General features: G+C 47.8%; 1 protein-coding gene across 1 annotated transcript in view; it reads left to right on the plus strand.

Annotated features, from left to right (window-relative positions):
* The window catches only part of CRY2 (cryptochrome circadian regulator 2), a 43626-nt gene that overhangs the window by 22826 nt on the left and 3125 nt on the right, over positions 1-17675 (plus strand). Inside the window, 11 exon segments of the mRNA XM_044269663.1 lie at positions 8702-8886; positions 9390-9478; positions 9777-9917; positions 10001-10312; positions 10916-11035; positions 11037-11068; positions 12576-12606; positions 12608-12709; positions 12711-12780; positions 13214-13300; positions 15837-15996. Coding sequence (XP_044125598.1) covers positions 8702-8886; positions 9390-9478; positions 9777-9917; positions 10001-10312; positions 10916-11035; positions 11037-11068; positions 12576-12606; positions 12608-12709; positions 12711-12780; positions 13214-13300; positions 15837-15964 — 1297 coding nt within the window. The 3' untranslated portion in view covers positions 15965-15996.

Raw genomic sequence — 17675 nt, forward strand, 5'->3', positions numbered from 1 at the left:
AAAACACTTCTGTCTCCGGCGGTCTTGTTCTGATGCCAAGCTCCCTTCTTCTCCACCTTTGGTCCCCACGAGAAGTGTGACACGTCGTCATTGCGCACCTCACCACTAGACGAGGCCATTGATTGGCTGGCAGTGGTCACATGCATGTAGTTGGGGTGTCACACTGCTGGTCCAGCAGAAACGGAAAACTAGAGAGGGAGGGAGGGAGGGAAATTTAAATGATAAAAGACTTTAACTGACAAAAAAAATTATTGGACTTCCGGTTCCGGCGCTCGTATGTGAAGCAGCAGGAGAAGAGAGCTCCGTGCCTGAGAACCGACCGCAAGGCCACTAACGTTTTCAAAGGGGCATACCCCCGCTCACCCGCTCTGTTCCTCCTCCGAAGCGGATGGAGAAATACTTGACCAGGAGTGGTGCATGTGTGGGCAGTCCGGCACTCCGCAGGCTCGCTAAGGCCGCAGCTGAGGAAGACAAGATGGCGGGAGCAGCGGATCGCCTCACGCGCTCAGCCAGATCCTCGTCCCAACCCCCTCCTACTACCCTGAAAGCCGTCGAGCCGTTACTCGCTCCGGAAACCTTCGATCAGGAGCCTGAGGTATTGCAAGGGTTGGGGGTTGGATGTAAAGCCCTGGCAGTGGAGGTTGCTAAACTTCTGGCTCCAGACATTAAAGCCGCGCTTGAGGCCACAGTGGAGACCACGCTATCGCAGCTACAGGCTGATGTTTCTAGACACTCGTCCCGGATTTCCGAACTGGAGGACAAAATCGGCTCACTGGAGAGTGAACTGGGCCAATCCCAGATGCAACTACAGACAGTGTTGAGATCCACAACGGGTCTGCGCGATAAACTAGAGGACTTGGAAAACCGGTCCCGGCGCAGTAATATAAGAATTATTGGCCTACCAGAATCGGTGCCTGCTAACCAGCTGCCTTTGATTTGTTCTGTGGACATACCTAAAGCCCTGGGGATTCGCAGCCCTTGTGTGGTGGAGAGGGCACACCGTGTAGGCCCAGTGCGGCTGGATCAAAATGGCGACGCCTACAGCAATGAACAAGCGGTGAGGCCCCGTCCCACAATTGTCAAATATCTGAACTACGCTGAAAAAGCGGACATATTGGGGCAGTTTAAGAAAAGGGGGAAACCGATTGATGTTAGGGGCTACAAGGTTTTGCTGTTTGGGGACTATAGTGCTGAAGTCTCGAAAAGGAGGAGAGCTTTTTCAGTGATATGCTCACATCTTGTCAGGAAGAAAAGAAAGTTCGCTTTGTTATATCCGGCGACCTTGAAAGTGTTCAAAGAAGATGGCTCCTCGGAGACTTTTGGAACCCCGGAGGAGGCCGAGGAAATTATGAATATGCTCAATCTAGAGGGCGCAGCTGAGAGGTCCCCGGACCAGATTTCGGCCTCAGGAAGACCGCCATCGTCACAGAGAGACAGGCCAGCGCCGCAAAGACCTCGATCACCACGCCGGCGGGGGAATCGAACCTATGAAGATCGACGTTCCAGGAGGGACTAACATACTAAAAGCTTGTTGTGAGAGCTGTTGGACCGGCATGCTATGGTAGCTATGCTGATGGGTTGTACCTCTGTGGTAACAGATTTAGTCGTTGTTTGAGTTATATCAGAAGTGACTTCCATGTCTTTCATGAACGGCACTCAATAAGCTATTTAGTAGAACTGCCTTGAAATGATTGACTTGGAACGACATTTTGGTTATCTGCCCGGGTACTAAATAGAATGTTTCTGTAGATGTATTATGCAAAGGTTCATTAGGTTAGCGGAGAGGGTTAATGTATATTCTGCTGGGTTAAAGAACAGGAGATTGTGAGATAGCGGAGTCTCTAAATAGAGAAAAAAGTGAAGTCAGGAAATTACAAGTTCGCAGTCACCTTTGGTGATAAGGAGAGTGTTTGAGTTTTAGTTTATTCTGTTAGAAAGGGACAAAGGGAGGTTTTCTTAGCACTACAGATAATCCATCCATTCTTGGAGTGTGGCACTTGCTAGGAGGCAGGATGGTGAACATAGTAACATGGAATGTCAAGGGTCTACGTTCTCCTCATAAGAGAATGATGGTTTTGCGTCACCTGAAGAAACTGGGGGCGGATATTGCTCTGTTACAAGAAACGCACTTGGAGGCAACAGATTTTGGGAGAATGCAGAAGCTATGGGTGGGGGAAGTGATGGGCTCTCCATCTGATAAGAAGAGGGCAGGAGTACTCATACTATTACATAAAAAATTGCAGTACAAAATACTGTCCACAGAGGCAGATGATAGTGGGAGACTGATTACCTTAACCATTGAGACCCCTGCTGGGACATTATCAATTTATAATGTTTATGCCCCGAACGTACAGGCAGGTCCCTTTATGGGAAAATTGGAAAGACTCATCCTACAGGACTCCAATAACTTAGTGTTAATAGGGGGAGATCTCAACATGGTACATTCGGTTCTGGAAGATAGGAAGCGAACTAGGATGGGCGGAGCAGACAAGCAACGTACATTGTCTATACTTCCAAATATGATGGAAGCTACCAATTTAACTGACATCTGGCGACATTACAACCCCATGGAACGGGAATATACACACTTCTCTCACTCTCAATGTGCCTGGTCCCGGATAGACTACTTTCTAGGGTCCGGTTTATTGGCCGCCAAAGTCAGTACAGTAAAGATAGAGGAGATGGTGATATCTGACCATTCACCGGTGACATTGAGACTGAGAGAGGTTGCTGCAAAAGGCCAGGATATTCTATGGCGATTGTCAGGGTACTTAGCCATGGATGAAACTTTTAAATCTAAGGTACTAGGGTGGTGGTGGGCATATAAAGACACGAATGGGCAGCACCAGGACAACCCATCCCTTTTTTGGGATACAGCTAAAGCTGTGTTGAGAGGACATATCATCTCATACACTGTGGCTCAAAAAAGGGATGCACGTTCCAAATTACTGGAGGCCACAAATAATCTGAGAACACTTTACACTGAGTTTCAACAGAACCCCACAGAGGCCAACAAAACTAAATGGATTACAGCTAAACATAACTACGACCACTATGCAGAAAAACTGGAAAGGGTCCATGCGGATCATTCCTCGGCGTATTTTTTCAAATATGGTAACAAGTCGGGAAGACTCCTGGCCAGGCTTGCACAGGGAAGGAGAACACAGCTGCCTCCTCCCAAGCTTAGAACAGGGACGGGAGATCTGTCTAGTGACCCAAAGGCCACTTTAGAGATTTTTAAAAGCTATTATGAGCAATTGTATTCCCAAGACCCTTGCAATATTGAGGAAGGTTGTACCTTCCTAGACTCTGTCACTCTGCCGTCTGTTGAGGACACGGATCTGTTAATGTTGAATGCTCCTATCACAGAGCAAGAAATTAGCATGGTGATAAAATCTTTACATAATGGGAAAGCCCCAGGTCCCGATGGTTTCCCGGCGGAGTTTTACAAATCCCTGGGTCCGGAGATAGTCCCTAGTTTACTAAAGTTGTTTGAGTCGATAATCCACACTCAGACCGTGATGCCCTCGGGAAACTTAGCACATATTAAACTGATACCTAAACCGGACAAGGACTCCACTCTTCCGGGGTCCTATAGACCCATCTCCTTGATAAACCAAGATCTAAAGATCTTAGCGAAAATAATGGCTAACAGACTGGCTATTATTATGCCTAAACTTATTGGTTTGCATCAAGTTGGATTCGTGAAAGGCCGGTCAGCCACGATTAACATTCGGACAGTTCTGGCGGTGCAGGATTGGCTCCTCAGGAGACGGCAGACGGATGAGGTGGGAAGGGAGGCTCTTTTGGCCTTAGATGCCGAAAAGGCCTTCGACAACGTGAATTGGCAATGGTTAGACCTAGTATTGGATAGGATAGGAATCCAAGGCCCCTTCAGGGCGTTTGTCCATGCGATTTATGCCACCCCACAGGCAAGGATTTGCCTCCCAGGCTGGTTGTCTGCTCCGTTCCCTCTTAAGAAAGGCACGAGACAGGGATGCCCTCTTTCCCCACTTTTGTTCAATATAGCTCTTGAACCGTTGGCTAGACATTTGCTGAGTTCGGATGTCTATGAGGGAATAAGGGTGGGGAATAGAGAGGTTAGACTGACGTGTTTCGCAGATGATATGCTGCTATTTTTGAAGGATCCCACTAAAGACCTGTCAAAAGTACTGGACACCCTTCACAGAGTCCAGGCCTTTATGGGCTACAGGATTAATGTAGCTAAATGTCAGTTGCTACATATTGGTAAAGGCTTAGGAGTACGGTATGATGAGAACTTAATAACGGTGGCCAGAGATTATATAAAATACCTTGGTATCAAAATAGGCAAGTCTCCAACTAAGATGTACAGCTTAAACTATGACCCCTTGATAGCCAAGATTGTTCGAGAACTACAGAAATGGCAAGAACTCCCACTGACATTATTGGGGAGGGCAAGCCTCATTAAGATGACAAGTTTTGCTAGGCTCTTGTACCAATTGCAAACAATACCGCTTTTGTTGAAGCACACAGATGTGAACAAACTACAATCTGCGTTTGTAGCTTTCCTATGGAGAAAAAAGAGACCCCGGATTGCTTATAAGAAACTCTGCCTGCTAAAATGGGAGGGGGGTCTGCAGTTACCTGATATTCGAGGCTATAACCTGGCAGCATTGTGGCGGTATATACGAGATTGGGTGGGAGGAACCTCACATTACACTGATAGGACACTGGAGCAGGAGTTGGTAGCTCCACAGGATCTATGTGCTCTGCTACACTCTAAATTGTCATTGCTTCCAGAGGAGGCCAGACATGCTCTGATTCTTCGGGACACCATTGCGACGTGGAAACACGTTAGGAAATTATATAGGCTGCCAATTTACATCTCAGCTTACATGCCGTTGTGGTCCCTTCCATCTTTTCCACAGGGAGGAACCAACAGGTTGTTCCAAGAATGGCGGAGGAAAAATGTAAGGAACCTAGGTGACCTTTTAACGACTAATGGGCTTAAGCTACTGTCCTGGGAGGAAATACAGTCCAAATACTCTATACCCCCGAACCAATACTTGCAGTTTTTGCAGATACAGGCTTTCTGCGCAGCCCAATCAAAGACACTAGGAACTGAGACGGCCATAACTAGGTTTGCTGCTCTGATGAGCCAGGCGAGTCAGATGGACTCTATTTCTATAATATATAGGAAACTAATGAACGTCAAACTTGAAGGGGTTGCGCAGACAGTTTTCAAGGAATGGGAGAAACAGGTGGCTGATGATAAACTTACCTTTAAGATACGAGAGGGGATGGATAAACTTAGATGTGCTATCAGCAGTGAACATTGGAGAGAAACACAATTCAGGATAATTCACAGGGCAACCTATGCTTACAATTTATCCTATGACAATGCGCCTGCACACTACTTGAGACAGTGCCCTAAATGTGATCTACCCAAAGCCGACCTTCTGCACGGAATTTGGGGATGTAGCAAGTTACAATTATATTGGGAACAAATCTGTGGATATGTTAACGACGCCTGGAAGATTAGAGTTAAAAATGTACCCCAACAATGTGTATTTCACTTTATTCCCAGAGACCAAGATGACGCTGACTCGTCCATGGTGGGCATCAAGGGGCCTCATGTAGTGCTACTTGCGGCGAAAAAATGTGTACTGAGGAAATGGCTTCAGCCCCAGCTGCCCACTTTGGATGAAGTCATCGGCACGGTGAAGGTGCTGATGTACATGGATAGATTGGATGCGGAGCGCAATAAGGAATTGTCTGTACAGTCCTTTATCCATAAATGGAGACCGTTCATTGAGCATTCACTCACAATATATGAAAAGAGAGAGGTGATTAAACCATTCACTGACACAACATGGTACATGAAAGCGAATCTAGCAGGTACGTTAGGAGACTTGCGGATTTAGCTCAGGTGGATTGGGATTATCTGTAGTGCTGTTACTTTGTTTATACGTATGTATGAAAGAAAGGAAAAGGATGTCTGGATTAACAGATTCATGACGCGGCATATGTTAAATCGAAATCGGTCCGACTTATATTGGTAAGGACCCACTATTTACAAGATGCTGCGGGTCTTGACATGCTTTTTCGGGGGGGATGGGAGGTTTGGGAGGGGTTATAAAATAAAAAATGGACTGATCTAGGCGATTCTTTTTGTGATATGCAATGACTGATGTCAATTCTATGCTGTATTGTGGGCGAAATGATTCATTGTATGCACTGTGTTATCTCTTGTGTAATCTTGTCTCATGCCTGATCTGAATAAAAATTTTATTACAAAAAAAAAAAAAAAAAAAATTATTGCCCCTAATTAAATAAATTAAAAAAAATAAACGTAGAAAAAAAGGTCATAAAAAGGAGCCTAACAAGTAAAAAATAAATACGTCTGTCTATTCCACAGTGTGTGTGTAAAATCTCTAAAAGGTTCCTGGTTGAACCAAGACACTGGTTTATTCAGGGGTTAAAACCAGTGGCAAATTGAATGAAATGAAGAACCTGCAGGCTTGCTCCTGGAAGTCAGGAACAGTGCGCCGCGGCCATGGCTGAGCAGACGCCGCTTGGCTTCATTGAGATTCCTTCCTTTGGCTGAATGTGGCCTGTACCGCCACCTAGTGGGCGCTCCGCCTGTGTGTGCAGTCACGCAGCCAGGCATGTGCACAGTAGGTAGCTGTGCCCGTGATGTGCAGGAAGGCTCCGCCCCCCACACGTGCAGGGAAGGGAGGCATGTTACAGAGCCGGAGGGGTGATCGCCGGCACAGACAGGAGGAGACGAAATATGGAAAAGGCGGTTGCATAAGTTGTTGACAGGCGACGGCGAGCATAAGGTGCGCGGTGTAATGAGCCTTCTCATCGCTGGGCTGGGCAGCCTTACGTAAATACACTGTGATATCCCACAATCCTCTGCTGCCCCATGACACATCTGCCTAAAGGGGGCGCCACTCATCCAGTCTGTTCCTGAACATTGTATCCTATGTAGGAGGAATTCCGCGTCCGTCCGGATATCTCCCTGAGCTCCCCACCATGCATGCTAGTAGTCAGAGAGAAGCAAAGTTTACCCCCAGGTGTAACAATAACCCCCCCCCCCCCCCCCCCCCCCGATATTGTGTGGGGTCAGTGGTCCCCGATTTGTCGCTGTAAAGAGCATGATGGGAGTTTTCATTTTGCCGCAGGCTGGAGTCCGCCTGATGTATCCTGCGTCGTCAAGTCAAGCGTGTCTGAGCGGAGTGAAGGGGATGAAAAAGTTCTTCCATTGTGATTGGCTGCCGGGGGGGGGGCTAGGTGGGAGCGGGGGGGACAGAAATGAGCCCCATTCAGTCAGCTGGAAAAACTACATTCACAAGGTCTAGTGGGGTGGATATGAGATTCAGATGGGTAGATATCAGCTCGGTAGGGGGATATTGGGGAGATATTACATACAAGGCTACTTTCACATCTGCGTTTTGCAGTACGGTTTTGAGATCCGTCATTTTCAACGGGGACAGAACTGAATGAACTTGAACGGTGCGCACCAGAATGCGTTGCATTCCCATGCCAGATGCAAAACCGCCGTAGGCAGCGTTTTTGTATCCTTCATGGGATACTGAGCAAGACGGATCTGGCGGGAAACACAATGTAAGTCAATGGTGCTGGATGTTTTTTTTTTTTCGGACTGATCCGCCGCCCATTGACTTGCATTGACTTCATCTTGTTCATTTCGGAAATAATAAAACCGGATCCGGATTCAGACGGTTGTATTATGGACCGGATGCGTTTTTACTGATTCCCTGACGGAACGCAGATGGGAAAGTAGCTTTAGGTGGGTAGATATTAGTTGGATATTAGATACTGTATATATTACATGGATATTCGATGATGGATATTGTATATTAGATATTGGATGTAAATTGTATGTTAGATATTGGATGGAAATTGTATGTTAGATATTGGATGGAAATTGTATATTAAATATTGGATGGAAATTGTATGTTAGATATTGGATGGACAGGTGAGGTACCTGTAAGGGCTGTATTACACCAGCATCTGACCAATTTCTGTCCAATCAGGCCAATAGTTTGTGTTTAAACAGCCATCTGACTGGTCAGAAAAATCTGTCAGATAATCTTTTGGTGTAAAGCAGCGCTAAGGCGTGAGGAGCCCCCCAGACACCTGCCCGTATCCCAGCTTCCTGGACCCCTGTGACATGCGGGGGGGGGGGGTTTATTTGCAATCTGACCTGAATTTCCAGGTTTTGTGTGAAGTTGGATTTTAAATAGAAGGGACTAGAATAATTGCCGACCCCATCTGCGAGATTTCGTCTTCCGCCTGGATGTATGGAGGGGGTCACCATGGCATCCCACCACCCTGACGTATCTCACAAGAGCGTCTTCTCCCATCTTAACAATGCAGCGGACGTTCTCCCTCCCCAGTACTGTATATTGCTTCCACGTAAGATATTAGTCTGGGTTCAGCTGCCTAGAGAAACCATCAACAAGTAGGGTCGTATAGCAGAGCTGTCAACGGGTGCATGCTCGCCTTTACTGGGGGGCTACATGAAAGCGTTTTGTGCAAATACAAATTGAAAAACAATAGATATGTTGCTGAAGACATTCGGGTTCTAGTCTGGTGATGCAGTTAACCCCTTTTGTGCCATAGGTTGTCATGCGGGTGTCTGGATGTTCCTGTACACAGGATCTGACTTTTCGTGATGATTTGTTTTTTGCAGAATCATTGAGCTGAATGGTAACAGCCCTCCTCTCACCTACAAGAGGTTTCAAGCCATCATCAGCCGCATGGAGCTTCCTCGTCGACCCGTCCCGACCATCACAAGACAGCAGATGGTGCCCTGCCGAGGAGAGATCAAGAACACGCATGACGAGACCTATGGGGTGCCATCTTTGGAGGAGCTTGGTGAGTCAGTAGCTTCACCTCTCTCTACATCCGTGGTCTCCTGATGTGTTTCAGCCAGGGGTGGATTTTATCACTGCTTGAGGGGCCCCCAGAGACCAGGGGGGGCCCCATGTTAGTCACAAGCATCTAGCTGTGAAGAAATGACAAAATGGGCAGACATGCGTTGCCTGTGCAGCCAGTTCAGCTGCTGCACATGGGCCCGGGGTGGTTAGGGAAACCTCCGCTGCAGAGCCGCTAAGCAGAGGGTCGGGCTTAGTGGAACGATGGGTGGAGCTAAGCAGAGGGTGGGGCTTAGTGGAACGATGGGTGCAGCTAAGCAGGGCAGCGGCGGCTTCAGACATAACACTGCTTGGTGCCCCTAGAAGGGCCAAATCCGTCCCCTCCTCCGGCTATTTTCAGGACATGCTAGAAAGCCACACATTGGGTAAACCTTTCATACCTTCACTATGGTGATAGGGGGCGCTATCCATCTGATGTATATCCTGTATCTACTTTTACATCAGGCTTTCCAAGGGAGAATCAAGGGGCCGCAGTATGGCCGGGAGGAGAAACGGAGGCCCTGGCCCGTCTCGACAGACACTTGGAACGCAAGGTATGGAACAAGCAACAACCGCCCTTGCAACATTCACATGTCCGGTTTTGCCGTAACACATTGTTTGGTATCCGTGGGCATTTAGATATAGCAGAGCAGAGTCTGTCGTGTCGTTCTGATTCATGTGATGATAACGCTTATCTGTGATCAGAATAGCGCTATAGTAATTGCAGTGCAGCTCCAGACACACACATGACCAACTCGGCTCTGCTACATAACTTTCTACCGAAATTCAAGCAAACCAACCAGTACTATTACTATGTATTTGCAATTGATTATGGCTTCCTCAAATTCACAGGCATGGGTGGCAAATTACGAGCGCCCACGGATGAATGCCAACTCTTTGCTGGCGAGTCCCACAGGCCTCAGTCCCTACCTGCGTTTTGGCTGTCTGTCCTGCCGCCTCTTCTACTACAGACTGCAGGAGTTGTATCAGAAGGTGAGATGCAGGATTTATGTCTTACATGTCTATCACACGATGAGGACGGCGATTGCTTACCCCTCTGTTGCCACCATTATAAGGTAAAGAAGAACAGTCCTCCCCCCCTGTCGCTGTACGGGCAGCTCCTCTGGAGGGAGTTCTTCTACACGGCTGCCACCAACAACCCCAAATTTGACCAAATGGAAGGGAATCCAATCTGCGTGCAAATTCCTTGGGACCGGAACCCTGAGGCCCTCGTCAAGTGGACAGAAGGGAAGACTGGGTTTCCGTGGATTGATGCCATCATGACACAGCTGAGACTGGAAGGCTGGATCCATCACCTGGCAAGGCACGCCGTCGCCTGCTTCCTGACACGGGGGGATCTCTGGAACAGCTGGGAATGTGGCGTAAAGGTGAGTGTCAGGGGTCTGAAAGCCTGACCCCCCCCCCCCTGCTATAAGATGTTTATGTGGGTAATTCTATCTTTTGACTGCCAAAAGCTGTACTCTTGACTTGGTCATCAGCCTGCACAGCGATGCTTCCCAGAATCTCATCATACAAGCCCCCCCCCCCCCCCCCAAGTACTTTACAATTTGACCAACAGGTCCTTAAGGCTAAAATTAGTCATGTCACTAGAGGGTTAAATGCACGTCAATTGCCAACTGAAGTCAATCTCTTCCAAGGGATTTGTTGGGGTACCTGCTAATGTCAGTGAGGCAGTGGGAGTCCATGAGAAGAAGGGATCGATAGCCTGCACCTCTCATGACTAGGGCTTCGGTCTCTTCTGCGCAGATATCTCTGGATCTCCAACCTGCATTTCCCATTAAAATGATATCGCAGACGCCGCCAGTGCTGTCCCGTTATATACGCGCAGAGCTCAGTAGAAGCTCTCTGTAGATCTATAGGCCTGTAGTGTTGCATGATTGCTTTGCTGGACAGTGTATTGACGGTATTCAGCGGAGTAGACGTGTTGCCCCTGCCTGTAAGTGTAACCAGTCATTGCTCCCCATATCCAGGTGTTTGATGAGCTGCTGTTGGATGCAGACTTCAGCGTGAACGCCGGCAGCTGGATGTGGCTCTCGTGCAGTGCGTTCTTCCAGCAGTTTTTCCACTGTTATTGTCCCGTGGGCTTTGGCAAGACGGACCGACCCCAGCGGAGACTATGTCAGGTACGATGGGTACACAAATGTTATATTCGGTGTTAGGTCCTTGAATGGCCAATGACAAATTTGCACTGGAGCATGTGATGCATTAGGCCCAGGGTAAATTAAGTGACTGGGACAAGCTGCAGAACCAGACACAGACTGTTCACGTGATGACAGCCGCAGCCCCTTAGGGTCCATTTAGACCTCCGTAGTTCAGGGTCCGCATTCATTTCAATGGGGCCACAAAAGATGTCAACCGCATCCGTAGTTCCATTCCACGGCCCCACCAAAAAGATAGAGCGTGTCCTATTCTTGCCCCCAATCACGGACAAGAATAGGCATTTCTATCACAGTGCTGACCACGTGCGGATGTGTGAATGGACCCTTATTGGTAGAGGGCCTGTAGATTGGGTCCCCACCAAAACATTGAAGGCTCATTAGCTGCTTCAGCCCTTTAGTTACCATTTAAAAAGAAAAAAAAGTAGCCGAGGCAATCTATCATTTTAGCATACATCTGATATGTCGTAGTAATATGGGTGGGTGTCCAGGTGCTCAGACCCTCCAGTAAGTGCTAAAATGAAGGGGCTGAAGCATGATGCCTGTGCCCCTCGTTTACCATTTGGTTCTGCATGGCTGTCCTATGGGTTTCTAAGGGGGGGGGGGCGGCGGGCTAAATGACTTAAAACATAACCTTTTATAATTTTCATTTAAAACATAGAGATGATAAATTCACGGACCGGGAGTTAAAGGCGTTGTCTCGCCTCAGACGTTGGGGGCATATCACTAGCCTATGCCCCCACTGTCTGATTGGTGCGGGCTCCTGCCTCTGGGACTCGCAACCTATCTTTAGAACGGAGCCTGCAAAGTGAAGGAGGGCGAAGCGCATATGCACGGCCGCCCTCCATTCATTCTTCCGGGAGGAGCGCCGAAAATGGTGAAGCGTGAAATGAATGGGAAGCGCACAGCCACCGCTCCATTCACTTCTATAGGGTTGATGGAAGTCAAAGTTTTAGTGACATATCGGTGTGATGTCTGCTGGTACCAGACCGGGGTCACTATGATGACTACAGAGGGAAATCCACATAACCAGGTCCCTGTTAAGCTCTAGATGGACTTGCCACGCTGACCCTTTAATACCCAACCACGGAGCACCCACCCTGACAAGGGTGACCCCGTCCTGAACCTAAGCCTATAGTAAGAAGCCCTATATCGCTCAAGTTGACCATCCGAGGACGTGGACTAACTCAATGGGCAGACACTAGGATAGTATCTATAGGATCTAATGGGGGCAGACGGGATGAGTAGTTAATTCCCATCCCTACTTTATTGGGGACAAGTTGTTTGAGCTGCAGGTGGCATCCCGTACACCGGCCGTTCAGGAAGCTGATCAGACCGAAAACTAAGGGGCAGAGCGATCAATGGTGGTCTCAGCATCTGAGGCATCAACCAGTAGAACCTTGATTCAGACAAACAGCATACTGGGAGGCTGCCGCGTGTCACAGTCTGATTTCTTTCCCCGTTTTCTCTGCAGACGATACTTGCCGGTGCTCAAGGGCTTCCCAGTCCCGTTACATATACGAGCCGTGGAATGCCCCGGAGTCTGTTCAGAAAGAAGCCAAGTGCGTTATAGGCGTTGACTACCCTAAGCCCATAGTGAATCATGCATGAAGCCAGCAGACTGAACATAGAGCGCATGAAGCAGACCTACCAGCAGCTGTCCCGCTACCGAGGCCTCTGTGAGTATCTGCGGACTCTTTGCAGTCTGCCGTTATAGGTTCTTGACATAAGTGCTTGCTGCAAGGAGGAATCTGTATACAGTGCTGGTGTCCCATATAGGCTATAGCTCGTCATCGGGGACCTAGAAGGGATCAAGTTGTCCAAACAGTCCAACATAAAACTGTCCATATGTCCTATCTGGGGAGAGGAATGTCATGGAGGAGGGATCCAGACTCGCCGCTATACAAAGAGCGTCTCCTGCTGTGGTGGACACGTTGCAACCATGTCATTGCAGCTCAGCCCCATTTTTGAATGAGGCCGTGCTGCAATACCAGGCTCGGCCCATGGACAATAGTGGCAGTGTTTATGGGGTGTCATTTAAAATTTTGGACAAGTACGAGGGTTTTTTTGTTTTTTTTCGGGTGACATATTTCTGTTGTCTTGCTGTTCTAGGTATATTGGCATCTGTTCCATCCTGTGCAGAAGATCTGAGTGGCCCAATTAGTGACCCTGTTGCTCATCAGATCTCTATAGAGGCAGGTGAGAGCACAAGAATATCTGCACCAGAAATCAGACAGTTAAAGGGAATGTGTCATCAGAAAATGACCTATTGTTTAAATCACGTTTTTATGTTAAACGCATTTTTTAAGAATTTTTCTTGTCAATTTTTCTTCAGCAGTTATCTCCTTGTCATTACAGACAGGTTTAGGATAACCTATATCACCTCTGTGTACAGATAAGACAGGATCCTCCATTCACAATAGAGGATTGTCAGAGCTTCTCTATTCCTTCCTTGCAGGGTGGCACCGGGTATACCCAATCGATACTTTTGTACTGGTATCGATTCCATACTGGGATTTGACATTTACCGATACTAGGCTGTGCAGTAGCGCTTCTGCACAGCCTAGTATCAGAGAACATGGCGCGTGCTGCTCTCAGCGCGCTCCGTGTTCTCCTCAGCAGCACAGGGGAGAAGGAGTCGCTCTTTCCCTCCCCCAATAAGAAGAGAGACAGAAGGAGGAGGGGAGGGGCTGTGGCCACTGTGCCGCCAATGAAGATGAGTAACCTTTTAATACAAATACAGGAGGCGGGTGCCGGCAGCAGAATCGCATAACCGGCCCCCGGGCTCTATGACAGGGCGCTGCGATCTGAGGCAGTTAACCCCTCGGGTCGTCGCCGGCTACGTGTTTCTGCCTCCGGCACCCGGCTCCTGTATTTTTATTAAAAGGTTACTCCTCTTCATTGGTGGCGCAGTATGCCCAACCCCACCCCCCCAGTATTCTAATCATTGGTGGCAGTGGCCACAGGGTCCACTCCCCTCCTCCTCATTAGTGGCAGTTGTGATCAGAGCCCCAGCAGTGTAATCCTGGGGCTCCGATCGGTTACCATGGCAGCCAGGACGCTACTGAAGCCCTGGCTGCCATGGTAATCTCCCTGCTGCTGTGTGTACTATGCACAGGACAGCAGGGAGAGTGTGAGGCCTATTCACCCTAATAGAGCTCTATTAGGGTGATAAGGACAAGGGATTATGAGATCCCAGGTTCTAGCCCCTAAGGGGGGAAATTTCATTTATTTTTTTTATACTTTTTATTTAATAACTAACACCAAAATATTAAGTATAAATCACCCCCTATCCCAATTTTACATATAAAATACATAAACAATAAATAAACATATTATGTATCGCCACGCCCGGCTGCTGCAGTGGTGGGGGTCGCCCGGTTGCTGCAGCTCAGCCTCTTGACACTTTGAACTGAGATCTGCTTCTGGCTCCACTCAAGGTGTTATTTCTGGCGCTGAGAACAGCTGATCAGTGGAGGTGTCCGATGTCGGACTCCCTCAGAGCTGATATTTCTGACCTAACCTGAGGATAGGCCACAAATATCTGGAGCCTGGAAAATCCCTTTAAGCCTTACACATCGCTCATTCTAATTGTTGGGTGATCTTTGCTAACACAGGGAGGTCCTCCTAGGGCGGAAGACCCTCCTTATAGTCACTCTCCACTCTGTCCAAGAAATGAGCATCCTGAACAGGGAAGCCCCCTTTCCTTATTAATGACCTAACAAGGTATATAAAAATAGGTTTTCTAAGCTGGACCTCTCATTTAAAGGGGTTATCCAGGAACAGATGTTTATGAAGTATCCTCGGGATAGGTCATCAGTATCGGATCTGCAGGGATGCAACACCCACCGAGTGCCGCAGCCTCTCCCTAGGCCAGTGACATCACTGTACATCGGTCACATGGCCTAGTTGCAGCTCAGCCCCATTCAAGTCAATGCTATGGACTGCAGCATCTAAGGGGTTAAACTGCCAGGATCTGAGTCTTCTCTGAGCCAAGCGGTATACTACAGTCGAGTTCCCAACGCAGTCTTGTGGGTACATTGGACTGTACCCAAAGGATCAGCCCGACACTGACACCCCCCCAAACTGGTGACACCCATCTGTACCTTCATTGCAAACTGCAAGTAATTCATTCCTAACTTCTAGCAGGAATAATAAATGAATGGCACAACATAGAGTTATAAGAAAAGATGCTCCAGAAGGGTTATTACAGGGGGGGGATGCAACTAGTTACTAAAACAGATAAGTCAGGAGAGGGGGCAGCTCCTTTATAAGATTTGATCTTTTGTAATACCAACACAGCCCATGGACAGGAATGGTCCTCTTGCTGGAGTCTGATGGGATTGCAGCCTCCCCACAGACTATTGCTATATCACTGCTGACTTGTGCTGTTTTTGCTTTTTTTTTTAATACATCGGCCATGACGTCCGTTATAAGGTGCATTCAAGGAAAGTCTGTAGATCCTGTAAAGTCGTATTTCTCTCTCGTTTGCTGCTGGACATGGAAAACGTGGTCCCCTTAATTCTAAAAATAATAAAGTTAACTAGTCATTAATGCACTTTCTTCTCTGCATAAAGAATGTGCCCGCATTGTAATGATCAGTTCCTTCGCCGCCGAGAAGAAAAATCCTCCTCCGAGGGTTTAGATGAATCATCTGGGACCACGTTTCTTGTGCCAGACATTTTTATGGCTTATGATAAAGTGAGTTTTCACTCTGTGCTACTCTTCCATTCAGCTCCCAAACTGTCCTTGTGTGCCCCCGACTCCCCCAAACGGAGGTACAAGAAATCTGTCGAGGGAGCTTGTAAGAAAGCCCGGGTGCAGAGCATCGCGGAAGTAGAGATGACCGCTCAAGACTTCTGAATGCCGATGTGGAGACATGCATCCTCATCTAGGTAAGGAGTGGGAACCTGCCATATAAGACCAGTCAATCAAAGCCGCCGCTGGATGTTAGCGGTACAGTGTTGGTAGTATATGCCTAAAGCCCCATGCACATGACCGTAAGTGTTCAGCGGTGCGCAAACCTCGGATATAGGCTGTGTGCACGGTGCAAACCCTATTGACTTCAATGGGTCCGCATGTTGCGGCAAAGTACATGGTATCTTTTCCACACGGATGTGGGCTTATGTGTGCCTCCGCAAAAGCTAGGGCATGTCCTATACTTCGCCGCAACAGGCGGACCACTTTAAGTCAATGGGTCCCACACCGCAATGCGGCGTGCACACAGCCCGTGTCAAGGGTTTGCAGACAGCAAAATATGGTTGTGTGCATGAGGCCAAATAATATGAAATAAAGAGGTAATTGGGGGATTTGCAGTCTGCTATCTAATGTGCATGGCTTCACCTGTGCAGGTCTTGTCCCCCTTTACTTTCATTTATTTATTTATTTTTTTCTCTCTCCAGGTTTTTTTTCCGAATTGTGCAAAAAAAAGTGACAAAATTGTCACAAGGGAATGAGGCCATAATTGATCAATAGGTTGACCAGTTTTAATTGCTAGATTCAGACAACCACTTCTCTGTCTGCAGTGTAGTGTGTTTGGCCACTAGATGGCACTACATGTGAAAAATGAAGCATCTCGTCATTTACGGGCAAAAATCATACATGATTGGTTCATTGATACCCTTTTAAAAACATCCAGATTAACAGCCGAAGCCCCTGACGCCCTGTCTGTACCCCTCGATATGTAAACATCTTGGATATACCGGTGCATGGTTTCTCCTTACTTTTCTAAGGCTTCTTTCACACTAGCGTTTTTGCTGGATCCGGCAGAGTTCAGCAAAAACGCTTCCATTTCTGATAATACAACCATCTGCATCCGTTATGAATGGATCCGGTTGTATTATCTTTAACATAGCCATGAACTCCATTGAAAGTCAAAGGGGGACGGATCCGTTTTCTATTCTGTCTGAGAAAACAAATCCGTCCCCATTGACTTACATTGTGAGTCATGCCGGATCTGTCTTGCTCCGCATCCCATGATGGAAAGAAAACTGTGGTATGGGAATGCAACCAAACGGAACGGAATTTTGGAGCATTCCGTTCTGTTCAGTTCCGTTTTGTCCGTTCCCTTTTGACAATGAATGGAGACAAAACGGAAGCGTTTTTTTCCGGTATTGAGATCCACTGCCATCTCCATACCGGAAAATGTAAACGCTAGTGTGAAAGTAGCCTTAGCAGCTAGTTTTCATATGTGCACATTAAGTAGAGAAGGCCACAGCTGTACAATAGTTGACCCCATTGCATGACCATATCAAGGATATACAGGGCTCAGTGCTGGCTTATACCCTTTTCCCATTGCTCACCATAGAGCAGAAGGACAGCTTGACCATTGCCATCCCAGTGGCAAGGGAGTTCCATACACATTAGATGGACGTCTGCTGAACTCGCCGACCATGTAATGTGTTTGGTGGTGATCTGGCGCTCTCCCCAACAGTAGATGTCCGCTTATAGCGGGATCGGGCATGTTTGATTTCAACCTGCTTAATTCCTTGTTCTCAGCTGCCACCAAGAGTGTAGGAGGCAACAACCTGAACGACCCCCTACCTTCTGCATGGATCCCACTGCAGCTGCCTGT

Source organism: Bufo gargarizans, chromosome 10 (genome assembly GCF_014858855.1).
Source record: "Bufo gargarizans isolate SCDJY-AF-19 chromosome 10, ASM1485885v1, whole genome shotgun sequence".
In the NCBI taxonomy this organism is placed as follows: Eukaryota; Metazoa; Chordata; class Amphibia; order Anura; family Bufonidae; genus Bufo; species Bufo gargarizans.